The sequence below is a fragment of the Pungitius pungitius genome, chromosome 5, assembly GCF_949316345.1.
Source record: "Pungitius pungitius chromosome 5, fPunPun2.1, whole genome shotgun sequence".
NCBI classification, from domain to species: domain Eukaryota; kingdom Metazoa; phylum Chordata; class Actinopteri; order Perciformes; family Gasterosteidae; genus Pungitius; species Pungitius pungitius.
Window position 1 is genome coordinate 24,037,719 of NC_084904.1, and position 14,654 is coordinate 24,052,372.

The 14,654-nt window shown below is 43.3% G+C and overlaps 3 protein-coding genes across 4 annotated transcripts; 1 reads left to right on the plus strand and 2 right to left on the minus strand.

Moving 5' to 3' along the window:
* The first annotated feature begins 3,950 nt into the window (after positions 1–3,950).
* LOC119225294 (transcription termination factor 1-like) lies at positions 3,951–9,215 on the plus strand. The gene is made up of 11 exons (XM_062562680.1): positions 3,951–4,036; positions 4,987–5,482; positions 5,611–5,729; positions 5,815–6,000; positions 6,095–6,173; positions 6,858–6,982; positions 7,230–7,425; positions 7,520–7,606; positions 8,528–8,593; positions 8,736–8,821; positions 8,913–9,215. Exons 2-11 carry the CDS (start codon positions 5,010–5,012, stop codon positions 9,065–9,067), a joined length of 1,572 nt encoding a protein of 523 aa, XP_062418664.1. The 5' UTR covers positions 3,951–4,036; positions 4,987–5,009; the 3' UTR covers positions 9,068–9,215.
* On the minus strand, positions 9,154–12,124 carry endog (endonuclease G). 2 transcript variants are annotated; one of them, XM_062562681.1, is made up of 6 exons: positions 11,914–12,124; positions 11,256–11,449; positions 11,035–11,176; positions 9,881–9,972; positions 9,726–9,807; positions 9,154–9,642 (listed from the first exon to the last, which is right to left on the minus strand). In XM_062562681.1, the coding sequence occupies exons 1-6, from the start codon at positions 12,094–12,096 to the stop codon at positions 9,445–9,447; spliced, it is 891 nt and encodes a 296-aa protein (XP_062418665.1). In that variant the 5' UTR covers positions 12,097–12,124; the 3' UTR covers positions 9,154–9,444. The 2 variants fall into 2 exon arrangements, with proteins under 2 accessions (XP_062418665.1, XP_037338959.1); XM_037483062.2 differs by having other exon boundaries at positions 9,881–9,990.
* A 157-nt stretch (positions 12,125–12,281) lies between these two features.
* LOC134129106 (netrin-G1-like) lies at positions 12,282–14,285 on the minus strand. Its single transcript, XM_062562682.1, has 3 exons — positions 14,076–14,285; positions 13,893–13,982; positions 12,282–13,804 (listed from the first exon to the last, which is right to left on the minus strand). Exons 1-3 carry the CDS (start codon positions 14,239–14,241, stop codon positions 13,674–13,676), a joined length of 387 nt encoding a protein of 128 aa, XP_062418666.1. The 5' UTR covers positions 14,242–14,285; the 3' UTR covers positions 12,282–13,673.
* Between the last annotated feature and the right edge of the window lie 369 nt (positions 14,286–14,654).

A 14,654-nucleotide genomic window follows, 5' to 3' on the forward strand; every position in this document is an offset into this window, starting at 1 on the left:
AGAAAAAGGACGCAGATGGCAGGTTTTTATAGGAGATAGCCTGAAAGAGACTGAGATAGAGAGGGAGAGGAAGAGAGAGAGAGAGAGAGCAGCAGGCCAAATATGGAAGGAACCTGGAATAGAAGCACTCAAAGAGAAGATAAGCGCAGATAAGCGAAGAAGAGAAGCTAACAAGAAAAAGATTGTCATGATGCAGCGACTCAAAGTATATATTAGTGAGTTAGTAGCATTTATTCAGTCATTATGACACAATACAATGTGTAAAGCATGTATACAAACAAATATATATTGTGCGTGAAAAAGGTATGTATAATAAGTATAATGTTTCTACATTAAGTACATATACTTTTGTCAAATATGTACTATATATACATATAGATATACACATACATATATGCATACCTATATATTGTTGTGGAAGATTTTGCACAGACAATTGTTAAATAAGAATAAAGGTTCAGAGTCAAATATGTCCTTGTAAGGCAAAGAAGGTCACAACAGCTACGTGCTCAGTAGACTGCCAAGAACCTTCCCCTCACAACAGGGCAGTTCTTCTACCTACAGGTGGCCTCCAGACCTACTTGTGTCTCTACAGCCAAGAGACTGGCTTCTTATCAGTGTGAGACACTCCAGCTCAAGTCTTTTCATGGCCACACCATCCCAGCACTTGCAATTATGAAATAAAAGTGCCATGAAATAAATAAATGTGTACTTATGAAATAAAAGTACCATGAGATGATTACATGTATTTAATATTTATGTATTTATTGCCTCATTTATTTATTTAACGATTTCAATATGCATATTTCAATTATTAATGTATTTTTTCATTTATTTAATTTTGAATAAAACGGCATTCCATAGATGCACTCCCCCCACAATCATGACGTGCTTCGAGAGGCAAATCCTGTTTGCCTCCCACACTGGACTCCTACACTTTGCCTACTGCAAGAATATTATGCCATCTTGATGGCATCTCACCCATCTCATTCTTTACACGTTAATGTTGACATCCCTAATATATTATATATATATATATATATAAATATATATATATATAACATTACGGGTTGTCATTCAGTGACTTATTGTCTACAAGCACGGAACGTAGAGGCTGCTCGACCATAGACATGATTTATGAACAACATGGACGATGTGATTGATAGAAAGATGAAATATGTTGAGTATCTGGAGGGGAAATCAGATTTTAACCTTTTAGTAAATATAGAAGAGTTCATGCTTTTCTTCTCATGTTCTATCCCTTTTTCCTTCTGTCTCCTGGTTATTTATTTTAGTCTCTCTATCTCGTGGTGAGCTATAACAAACTATCTGTGACATTAACATTCCCCTGTGATAAGGACAGTGATTACCCACAATGCTTGCGGTGTCCTTCAGCCTTTAAATAAAAGTGATGACAGACTCAAGACATGCAGATTGTTTCACTTAATTTAAAACTAAAAAACAATTAAACACAAACTTTTTTCAGGTGAAATGTTCTTTTGAGAATAACTATTTTTATTTGTAATGATATGTCATTATATAATGTCGATATATTATGTATAATACAAACATAACTATTACACTTGTTATTTATATTATTTTACTACAATACATAGAATGACAATTAAAAATTTAACTTCAATTTAACTTCATAACTTTACAATACACAAAATACTAAATAAATATTAATACGACACCTAATTATGACACAAAGAATTACATAAATTACATGAAATGTCTGATGAAGGTTGTGATGATGGGAAGTTATTTGAGATTAGCATCTCAACTATTTCATACCGTTTTAACATCATTAGGGAAAACATATAATACAACTGACATCATTACAATAAAAAGGTGTTATTGTTGGAAAGATCTTGGGTCCGTTTCAAGAAGCGTGCTAAGTGTAAACTCAGAGTTTGTTGTGGGAAACTCTGGTTGTCTGTTTCAGAAAGGGAGGTAACTAAAGCTCAGGGTCAGTCGCTATGGTAACTGAGCGAAACTGCCCAGTGGGGAGTGAACAATTGTAAACGTGAGGAGGGCGATTTCTAAAGTCCATTCACCTGTTTCTTCCTGCACCATGATGTCCACTTCTGAACCCGGTGTTGCATGAAGAAGCTCTGATATTAAGACGTGCTTTCAGACGTCAGAGGGTGTTCAGATCAGACCCTTTAGCTGTTCCCCACGAGTACCTCTGTGCAGACTGCTGGGTCTGAAGCCTGCTCTCACCATCCCAGATGGTCTGTGTGGCACTGCGCTCTTTAGCAAGCAGCATGTTTTGTATGCCGCGGGAGATGTATTCCCTTTTTTGCGTATGAAATGCTTCACTTCCTCATACGTTTCATTACAAGTTGCTGCTCAGCAGGTGAGAAATATGCTGCATCAGTAAATCTGTGATGGATATCGTGGTCTACTTAAGAAAGCTGTGGACGTGCACTGATCCCAGACATGTGCTCCTGGTCCACTCAGCGCGATGAGCAGGTCACACTAAGTCAAGCGGAGCTTTATCACTTAGCCCCGATTTCTTTGTTTTAGTTTTGTGCAATACCCCCCTGGTCCTCTGAATCAGTTTCCACATACAAATAATATAATAATAACAAAATAAGATCCTGTTACGTTAAAGACTAAAATGTCTTCTGGAACATGGATGTCCTTTTCTGGACGATCCTGTTGATACAGAAGCTGTTTTACTTTACAACATCGGTGATGGAGAATATTAGTAAACTTCTGTATGCAGAGCCATGAGGAAAGTGTGAAACGTCTTTGTTCCCTGGACACAAACCAGTGAGCCATTAAAGAGGAATAAAACACATTATAGGTTCAATACCATTGGACCAGTTTGTATTCTAGTGGTTAATATGAGCATGGTGTGTGTTTCCAGCCTGTGTGTAGTGCGTTCTAACAGAGTGTAAAAAAAATTCGACTAGAAATTAGAAAACGTATGGATTATGATTAGTGTGTCCATTAAATATTGACTGACAACAGCAGCAGTTTTCTCCCACGTTTCTCTGTCTTTTGCTGCAGTAGCGTGTTGCTTTGTTTCTAATCACGGTTCAAACTCTGCATGCTTGCATTAATATTTACACCTCACAGGCGTGACGTATGCCGACCGATGGTTTGTGGCGGTTGCCATGGTAACTCGACCCTGGATGGGAGAGGAGACAGCAGGGACAGTTGTAATGCATTCTGGTGCATCAGTAGGACCTGGAGACACAAAATCAATCAACACAAACTCTTTAGTGCAGGGGTTTTCAAATGGGGTGAATGTGAGCCTCCCCTTAGAGTAGGTAAGGATAGCCGAGCACCCCCTTCCCCAAAATCCTGTCCGCCTGCCCTAACCCACACATGCCTCTGCATTAAATGCCATAAGGTTCAAAAACAAATGATAAAATGTAAATATCTTTCTTTAATATTGTATTTGAAGACATTTTATTATTTAATTTTATTTCTACAACTTTTTTAACCCTCCCTTAATGCCTTCTGTTGACTTTGGACTAGGAAACGATGCATTTTACAGCTAATAAATGTTTTCTTCACGTGTTGCCAACAGTCCCGTATTACACGAGACATCCCGAATTATGGGCATTTTTGAAAGTCAATGGCACGCAGAAAACTCCCGCTTGTTGTGACGCATCAGACCGGTGCGCGCGGGGGCCGGGTGGCCAGAGGCATGTGAGGTGAGAGCTGTCTGTTAAAATGAGCAGTGAAAAAACCCTTTTACACTGTGAAATGATACACAGCCCGGCCGCCGACAGCTAGCCCCCCCCCCCCGTCAGCCCGCGAAAGTGTCTCTGGTTTGGGGTTGGGAGAATTGGCAACCCTGTGTCAAGCCTCCCCTGTGGCTCTTTGGCGCCCCCCAGGGGAGGCGCGTCTCACCTATTGAAAACCGCTGGATTAGAATATAAAATTACATGACAGTACACACCCCAGTACAGTAGGTGGCGGCATGCACCTAAACGTTGGTTGCAGTCTGCCATTAAAAAAGAGAAGAAGAAGAACCTGCGAGTCAGGACTCCCGAGTCCGTTCTCACCGTCTCAGGTATTGAAGGAGGGCCACATTCTTTGGGCTTTAAGACTCACTGCGCATGCGCTGTTAGGAAACCGGAAGTAAAAAAGCCCACGAGCCTCTGGAGACGAGCGTGTGAGACGGTTAGTAATTTAAATTTAAATTTAATAACTAAATGTTCAGAAACCTTTCAGACCCGCAACCACACTGGGTTTGCATCGTTATCGTCCTTTTGGCGGAGGTTCCTCACTGAGTAAAACGAAAGTATTGTACGTGGCCGCCATGAAAAGAGCCCTGAATTCTCTAAACGCGAAGGAGCTTCAATGCTTGGAAACCAGTGCTGAGTCATGTAAGACGACACAAAGAAGCAGGTTCAAAGTAAAACTTTATTAACAAGGATGCAACATGAAAGGATAATGCCAACGGTTGCTCTGCATGATACGGAACGGAGAGGTCCACTGGTTCCTATGCTAAAGGAGCTAAGTAAGGACGTTTTGAAGCTCCTTCCCTTAGCATTAGACAGTCAAACAGCTCTCATTTCGGCTAATTTTAATCCATCTGAACTGTCAATTTTATTTAGGAAGGTTCCTAGCAGTGAAATGACCCGGAAGTAGTATAAGTGGCCTAAAAAGAGCTGTTTGAGTTCTCCAAACGCTTAGCAAAGGAGCTTTAATGCTTCCTTACTCAGCTCCTTTAGCATAGGAGCTACTGGACCCCCCTTTACCAAAGGAATGGAGATCATTCCAGCAGCAGATTCTCAAGCATTTAATAGAATATCCATTATACTAATTATACTAACGTACTTTTAATATCTAAACTGTTAATCTGCTTTTTCGACTTTGAACAATTAACCTGTGAAGCTAAATTGTTTCTTGTTTTACGGCTTTAACAACCACAGCCTCCTTCTTTATTACCTCGTTCATCTACACCATCACTTCCTACTACATCATCTCCTCCTCTTCCACCTGTCATCCCTCCAAAAGGTTCCCATGGTTATCAGAAGAAGATGAAGAGGTCAGGAGTAGAGGAACATCCTGTAGCTGTTCACATTGATACGCTGGAGAGAGTAAAGAAGACAAAAAGAAAGATGGAGACAGAGATCAGTTTAACTTCTGAAGACTCAAGCAGACGGAAGAAGAAGAGAAGGAAGAGGCCAGAAGTGTTTGAGGAGACACGGCTCGCTGTAGACACAACGGAGGTAAAGAAGAAGAAACTGAAAACAGAGCTGAGTGAGAAACGCGTAACAGACCATAATCACACAGGAACAGATTTCTTCGTTTCCATGGAAACCAACAGAACAGGAAAGAAGAAGAACAACAACAACAACCAAGATGGGAATATAATGGAAGTAATGTTACAGGGAGAGGAGAAGAACAAGAGAGCTGTAGGAGAGAAGAAGAAGAAGAAGAAAACAAAGAGGAGGCCAGAAGGAGGAAGAGGAGCAGAGAATAGTGCAACGACATCGGCTCCAAATGAGCAGTGAGTGCTTCTGTTTTTCTTATCAAGGCTATTTGATTGATTGCAAGGATCAACATGATGGGGGTGGTGTAACTTTGTAAGATGCATTAAAAGCACAGGAGTGACGCGTACCATGTGCTGCTCATCAGGCTGAACTTGTTGGAGGAGCTGCAGGAGTTTCTCCCAGACATCAAGAAGACATCAGCCATTCACATCAATAGACTGCTTAAATACGACCTGCATCGCTTCAAACAATTCAAACAGCAAGGTACTATTAACAAGGGGCTACTAGTGTGGTGGAGAGGACGACACAGCAGCTGCTATTGGTCACAGAGACATTTCTTCCTCTCCAGGTGTGTCTCTGTGTCTGGGGAGGTTTTCTCTGCAGGAGAACCAGCAAATCAGAGACAACGTCAGAGACTTTCTGGCTCTGACGGGCATCAGCTCGGCCAAACGCCTCATGTTTCCTCAGAGGTACCCAGAGCAGAAGAAGCAGATCAAGAAGCTCAAAGCACAGCATCACTTCCTGGAGAGGATTGGTATGTAATGAAACAAGATGGTCCTCCTGTTGCTGCAGTCCTTCATGCTACCGTACTGTAACCCCCCCCCCCTGGTCTTTGTCTCTGTCCACAGCTGAGGGGATTCCTCGTTCCTGTCAACAGATTTACATTAGAGCCCAGAAGATGTTTGACAAGTGCAACTACATGGGCAGGTCAGTGAGACCTGAAGGGTCAGACGTTAGACCAGAAGGTCACATGTTATGGTGCGTCCACACAAACCCAATCCAGAATTACCCAGAAGTCATCAACGCCCAAATACAAAGGTTCAAATTTCAATGTTGGCAACATCACGCCTTCCAGCGTGAGACGCTTCCCGTCCTCACTGACGTCCTGCAGCTGGATCAGAACATATGGATGAATAGTAATGCTAGCTGTGTGAAGGTACCAAGAGCTGTCTGATGGATCCAGGAAAGATCTCCCACTTGAGGATCCAACCATATGTGCCTTTCTATAGTGCATCTAGTGTAGGATAATTGTTAAAGGACCCACTGCTACTCGATATGAAGTAATAACGCAGGATGTTTGTGTGTAACGAGGTCACATGGTCTCTATGGGACAGTCTCCAGGCGATGAACTCCGCTAACAAGCTATCGGCTAACAGCTAGCATCATGACGCCCTTCCTGTAGAAGCTGTCTCACCTGCGGATGCTGTTTTGTACCAAACACGGCGGCGTTTGGTCCGACGTGAGGCGCCTTTCTTTTAGAGAGTTTGAGGTCACGCACCATTACGCCGTTGGTCAGATGTTAGACCTCCAGCTACCTCCATCTTTGGGCTGTCCAGCCAGGACGTGAAGACTTGGCGGCCTGATGTTCACCTTCCACTTGTCCTCACTCAGGTTCTCCAAGGAGGAGGTGCACAATCTGACCAAGTTTCAGAACCTGTACGGTAACGACTGGAAGAAGATCTCGGTGAAGATGGGCCGCAGCGTGTTCGCTTTAGAGAAGCGCTTCGCACAAGTCGGTAAGCAGCTGACGCTTCTATCCAATAAGAACGTTTCAACCATAAGGAACAGACTCAGAAGAACAAGAAACAAAGTGCAATTTCATCAAATAAGCCCATTTACAACTAGTTATAGATACGACTTTATAAGTAAATTGAAGTGCTAAAGCTTGTTTTAGTGGAGCTTTAGTCTGAGTCGGACGTATTGATCAGTTTAGAAGATCCTTAAATGGATGTTTGTGAGAAGTATAACGTGTCCTCCCTTCAGCGGCGGCTCGGGGTGCATGGAGTCCAGATGAGACCTCCAGGTTGAAGCGGGCTGTGAGGGATTACCTTGAGGTTCTGGTCCAGCAGAATTCTTCGGGTCCTCGTCTGAGCAGGCAGCAGCTGTCTAACAATCTGCCCTGGAATGTGATCTGTCGGAAGGTCGGGACCAGAGGCGTGTGCCAGTGTCGCCTCAAGTGGTCCGTTCTCCTTCCCGTTCTCGCCTGTAGGTCCTAAAGTGGTCGGTTCTTCAGGTGGTAACATCTCCAGGTGTTTTATGTGTACTTGTTCCAGGTTCTCCATCCTGAAGGTAAAAATGGCTTCAGGTGTCAGCACCAGAGGAGTTGAAGGAGTTGAGGCTAAAATCCAAGTCATCAACACGTAAGAACATACGACACCTTCCAAAATAAAAGTCCACCCACTGCTGCTGTTTCAGATGTTTGATTTTGAAAGTCACCATGAAAAGAAAAAGTTATAATTCGGGCCTTAATTAGAGGCTTTGTACTAAAAGGGTTAGGGTTAAAATAATCTCATTTTAATTGCATAAATATCTGACGTGAGAAGTAATTTTTTGGATATTTAAGGCAAATGAGTGAAGACGTCAATAAAGTGTCCCGTCACACCAGAGATGGGGACTCGAGTTTGAGACTCGGACTCGAGTGCGACTCGAGTCGAACACACGCGTGACTTTCGACTCGGACTCGAGCTTTGGGACTCGTGAGCATCTCTGCGTCACACCGAAGTCCTTTGAGTTGTTACTGAGGTCCAATGATCTCCAGTCAGGGAAACACAATAAATCCTCTTCATCTTCGTGAAGCTGCTGGAGTCTTCGTCAGCAGCTCGTAGGTCGTGTCACACGACGCAGTCTGTAGGACACTCAGGACCTTATGGTCTACCTCTCCAAGGTCCACAGAGGAGTGCATCAGTGAGCCGATGGTTATTGTTTCACACCCCGGTCCTTAAAGCAGTCCTCTGGTGGGGGGGGGGGGGGGGGGGGGGGTCCTTGTACTCAGAATGTTGAGGTGATACGTGAAGCTGCACACAACCTTCAGTTAATGTTGTTCTAACGAGGGATCGCTGTCATTTGGTTTTTCTGATCAGACGCTCCTTGTCTGTCTCTTTATTGACGTCCATCACGTGGACGGAGTCTGCTGCTGGGAGCATGTGTGTCCCGTAGGTACGGCTTGTGTAGAAATATGCCACCCAGACCGAGTTTAAAGTATATACAGAATACATGATAGTAGTAGTGAGCAGGTATAAATCCTAGTTAGTGAATATACTGAGACTAAGTGTGTGTTGCAGGCTGTACAACATGCGCGTGGACGACATCGCAGACATCGACTGGGAAGAGCTCGCGCACAGCGTGGGGTGAGGTCAAAGGTCAAACTGGACGGGTTCACAGTATTTCTGTGAGCACTAGTACTACAGTGTAGAATAAGTATTACAGGTGTTTTACATAGTACTACTACTACCCGTTGTATCGAGTGTGTACTTTGTTCCTGTGTTTCAGCAAAGTGACGACTGTGTGCGTTCAGAAGATCTTCCACAGAATGAAAGTCTCCAAAGTTCCCAACTGGACCACTTTATCCTACGGAGGTCAGTACTGCAGGACTCTGCCTGATCTGCACTACTTGCACTCTTCATTAAAGGCGTCACTGATGTAAGCTGTGATGTCACTTCCTGTCAGAAATCATCGACTTCCTGCAGATGAACGTGTCTCCTCTCCTGAAGGAGAAGCTGAAGAAGGCCAGCAGAGAGGAGGTGCAGGAGGAGGTGCGGGGGGAGGTCAGCTTCCTGCTGTCTGACATTTTCTCCTCACATGAAGAGGACGATGACGGCTGACCTGCGCGTCATTAAATGAGCTCAACAAGTATTATGATTTATAAACATGAAGTGCATCATTTTATTTAGAATTATGATCTTCAGGCTGATGTTTTATGTCTTTGTTTAATGAAATATTTCCTAAAAATAAACACTGTACATCTGAAAGGATTATCACATGTATTATTTTCAAATACTTAAATCGTTATTAGTAGACAAATAGTGTGCAGGATTTAAGAATGAGATCAAAATTGTACCATGTTGTTTAAATTAAGGTCCTAAAACATATCATGTTCATCACTAGACAGTTCTCAGTCACATGATCACTTGGTTCTCCAGCAGCAGTAAGCATGAGATCGGTGGAAAGAGATAAATAAGTGCATTGTGGGTAATGGCGTTCATCTGGCAGTGATGGCTTGCAGGCTGCTGGTCCTCTTCATGATGTTCGGAACAAAGTGAAGTCCTGAAGCTCTCTCAATGGTTTCTATGGGAACCAGGAACCGCTCCAGAGGAATCTTCTCCTCTATTGGCTCATTAGGTAAAACATATGACCGAAGCTCCACCCCCTTTCCATCTGCCTTCTCCAGGATTAGCACCTGTGAAAGCAAATGAGCAGCCATCTGCGGTGAGGTCACCGGCATCATCATCATCATCATCATCATCATACAAGTGGACTAACCTTGAAGAAGTGCGTTGGCACGGCAACATGATTTCGTCCTAACACTTGATACTTGACGTAGAGTTTCCCATCAGCCTGTTGACTAAAACACACAGTGATGTCGTCCTGTAGCCCCTACGACAGTACTCCGACACCACAGAAGAAGAAGTGGTTACCTGGGCAGGTAGAGTGGCCCCGTGCAGACGTAGACGTTGAGGTAATGTCTGGTTAGAGAGCGACACAGTTTCTCCAGATTGTTCCAGGCGTTCTGATTCATATGAGGGTTCTGACAACATTAGTAAATGAACGTCGTCATCACAGCATTTCACAAAAGTAGAACAAAGAAATCGGGGCTGAGTGATGAAGCTCCGCTGACTTAGTGTGACCTGCTCATCGCGCTGAGTGGACCAGGAGCACATGTCTGGGATCAGTGCACGTCCACGGCTTTCTGAAGTAGACCATGATATCCATCACAGATTTACTGATGCAGCATATTTCTCACCTGAGCAGCAACTTGTAATGAAACGTATGAGGAAGTGAAGCATTTCATACGCAGCTGTGACTAAACAAAGAGGAAAAGCAGACAATCGCAGGCCGACTGAATGCGGAAGGATATAAAAATATCTCCTTACTAGGAAAGTTGTGCACTCTGTTGTAATTGCTTTAATATGATTTAAACCCTTATCCACAATGCGAGGATACGTTTTACAACCAGGAAGAAACAGGTGAATGGACTTTAGAAATCGCCCTCCTCACGTTTACAATTGTTCACTCCCCACTGCGCAGTTCCCCCCTAACCCCCCCCCAAGTCGGTCAGTCTGTCTGGAACGACTTTACCCCCCCGGTGGTATTTCGACGTGATTATAATCCGTCGGACCGTCTTGCGGTCCACAAAATATTGTTTGACATGAAAACGGTCCGTGAGGTAAAAAATCTGCAAAAGTAGAGTTTAAAACCAAACTGGTGACAGCAATAATAACAAGTGATGCATGTTAGTAAAATAAATCAGAACGCATTCAGAAACCAACGGAATAACTGTTAAACCTGTTTGGGGTCAAAGCGGCAGCTGATTTAACACATGAGGCTGCAGGATTCATCTTAGCCTGGTCTGAAGCAGGTTAGCTTCAAAGAATAAATCGCCATGGTTACTTGGCCGGATTTAATTCAACCTGCTTTTGTGCAACTAAGTCGGAGCTAAATTCCTGCAGGATAACCTGGATAGCCCGACTTAATCCCTCATCCGGGTTTCGTGCAATAGCCCTCAGGTGAGGTAGACTTGTGTACACACACACACACACACACACACACACACACACACACACACACACACCTGTGGGGCCACGTTGCTCAGGTAGAAGGTGTCTTCCATTGCTTTCTGACTCCACTTGTGATTGGCTGCAGCTGCCATGTGACCTCTGTCAAAGCCACTCCCTTTGAAGTCTGCGTTGGTCGCCCTGTGAAAGATGTGGATGCTGGGGGGGGGATTGTGTTGTCAGCACTTCCTGTCCGACACCATGTTTTCACCTGCTTTCCTGTTTATTTCTGTCTCACCTTTCGTCCTCTTTGAAGTTGCAGTACTTCCTGTCTGACGGTCCGTTGAGGGAGGCTGGGGTAAGCCTTTCTATTACCCAGGATGCAGTGCGTGTGCGGGAGTCGTACGAGGAGACATAGGACTCTCTGGTTTTGATATTGGCCAATGAGGGAAATCCATACTTCATCACTGCTCCTGACCCACCTGGACTCACCTGGACAAGACCGACAGGTAGACACAGTGTGAGACAGACATAAGTCATATGATATTAATATTGTGATATACAGACTTTGTAAACAGCAACTAAATATCCGTTATAACGTGTTTATAAATGACATCCGTTATACATAACGTGTTATAACTAGTGGCGGCTGGTCCATAGAAGGCAATGGGGCGAGTCTTTTGTCTTGTATTTATATGAATTAATTAACTTTTTTCCTAATGTTACCAAGGTAACCGCTGGCATCGCAGACGGATTTCCATTGCGTTGTCTCTTACTGCGGAAATCTACCTACTTCCGGTTTAGCGGCCGACTACTTCCGTTTTCTCGTTTTTGATTTAAAACGAAAAAGGAGAAAACTGTGTTGACAGCGTTTTATGGTTTTTACGGTAAAAGAGACTATCCAAAGGTACACTGACCGCGCACGCTCCCGAACACACGCACACATATGGGCTCACCGTCAGCTCGGAGGCCTGGACTCTCGGTACCGGGAGCACCGGGACTTTGCTCAGTAGACCCAGGGGAGTACCGGGTTCCTCTTCCTCCTCTTTCCGGCCTCTGACGCCCAGTAGGCGGCTCACTGAAGCTCCAAAACCCGCACCGACCAGCAAAGTCGCTCCGGTTTGCAACAAGCGCATCATGCTCAAGGTGCTCTGCTAGTGGCGCACTGTGATGACGTCAGGATTTGACATGACTTTTTCCGATAAACAAAAACATGTTTCCTTTTTCTTTTATAGAATAATGTATTAATTGAAATAGTTTTTTATTGACAATCTTTATATTTATTAAGAAATAAAAAAAATATTTAGTTATAATAAAAACAATACTTAGTAAGCAGTAAAAACCATACAGAAAGCAGTAATACACAATACACACACACACACACACACACACATATATATATATACAATACTTAGTAAGCAGTAAAAACCATACAGAAAGCAGTAATACACAATACACACACACACACACACACACACATATATATATATACAATACTTAGTAAGCAGTAAAAACCATACAGAAAGCAGTAATACACAATACACACACACACACACACACACACACATATATATATACAATACTTAGTAAGTAGTAAAAAACATACTTTGTCTTTAATTCAAACAATTCTATACTGAGTAAATTTAAAAAGTGAATCAAGAAAAACAATAACAAGCACACTATATATATATTTAGATAGATATATAGATGTATGTACATATATACACTTTTTATACACATTCATCTCACTATTTTCATTATTATTTTTACAAATAAATTCACATCATCAGGCCAAACACAATGGGGAAGTTTGTTTCCATAGCAGTGGCGGCTGGTCCATAGAGGGCCATGGGGTGTGACCCCACCAGGAATATCCAGTAATATTTAGGCAGCCCCTCCCCTGTGCCGCTAATCGGACTTTGTTGAGTGACTTGTGGTCTTTGCAGCGGGGGGGCGTTGCGGTGCAGGCTGTCTTCTTGTCTGCAAGAGTTAATATTTCACAAAAGAGAGTAACGCGAGTAACGAACTCATTTAAATTTTAGTAATTGTAACTGTTACTTGATTTAAAAAAATAATTTGTTACATGCTCGTTACCGCTAAAAGTAGTGGAATTACAGTAACGCGTTACTTTGTAACTGGTAATAACTGTTGCGTCGCCATGTTAAAAGTTAACATCGCTACCCAGCTGAGACGCACACAGGACTGATGAGGACACACAACAAGGACGTGGATAAAAACAAGGACATTTTATCGAAAATGATTCATTGTGTGAATTAATGATATCATGATACCTTTTTTTTGCGATGAATCATACTGATTAGCTGGCTCTACCCCAAAAAAAATCCACCAGCCGCAACTGGTCAATAGTATAAGGTTATAACCCTAAGGTTACAGTATAGTATTTATGATAGTAGTTGTGCTAGTGGTCGTAGTTCTAGAGATTGTTGTAGTTGTAGTGTCTAGTGGTAGTTGCGGTAGGAGTACTAGTTGTGGAAGTGGTAGTAGACACAGTGGTAGAGGTAGCAGTGGTAGTGGAAGTGGTGGTTGTATTAGTAATAGTTTCTTTAAATGTGCTTTACAGGAGATGAAGAAACACAGGTCAATCCAAGTAGACAGAGGTGTTTCACTTCTTCATTGTCTATAATGTTCATCGCTCTAGGGTTAGGGTTAGGGTTTCATGCCGTCACTTTGAATGGCGTGGGGTTTGTGAGCGAGATTAACAGTGGAGGAGTCCACTGGAGACAGAAAGTGTCAGCAGGTAAAGGTGTGAGCTCAGAGAGGAGGAGGCCTCAGCCTTGTTGAGACAACCACTCTTCTTCAGACAGACCTTCTTCTCACAGAATGCACCTGCAAATACAACATCAGACACATGAGCTGTGACATCATCAGTCCCTCTCCACATTACCGGAGCTGTTACTTCATCCAGGTTTGTTACCTGTGAAGCCGTCCAGACAGACGCAGCGCTCGAGGTTGACGCAGGTTCCGCCATTTTGACAAATCAAACCCTCCTCATCACACACGTTAACTGAGGGACAAGAATGATTGATTATTAATAATGTTATTGATTACAAAGTTTGGTTCCGCCCTTATCCAGAAGGATGGCTGAAGCCCGCTGTACCTGTGCAGCTGGCACCACTTCCTCTCCAGGTGTATCCAGGTAAACAGGTGTCACAGCGCTTCCCAGTGGCTCCATCTTTACACTGACAGAAACCAGAGTCAGAGCAGTGAGGAGAAGCACTGCGGTCCACATCACACTCGCAGTCTGAGGACACAGAGATCATCATAAATATCCTCTCATCATTATCACCGTCATCATCACCATCGTCATCATCCTCAGATCACCCTCATCATCATCACATCATCATAATAATCCTCTCATCATCATGACCTTCACCATCAAACTCATTATCATGGTGCCAGACTTCCAGCTGGGAAAACACTGCACTCCCGAACCAGTTAACATCCAGCGAAAGGAAACATCCTGCGTTATTACTTCATATCGAGTAGCAGTGGGTCCTTTAACAATTATCCTACACTAGATGCACTATAGAAAGGCACATATGGTTGGATCCTCAAGTGGGAGATCTTTCCTTCACACAGCTAGCATTACTATTCATCCATATGTTCTGATCCAGCTGCAGGACGTCAGTGAGGACGGGAAGCGTCTCAACGCTGATTCAAACAAAGCTGCGTCAAA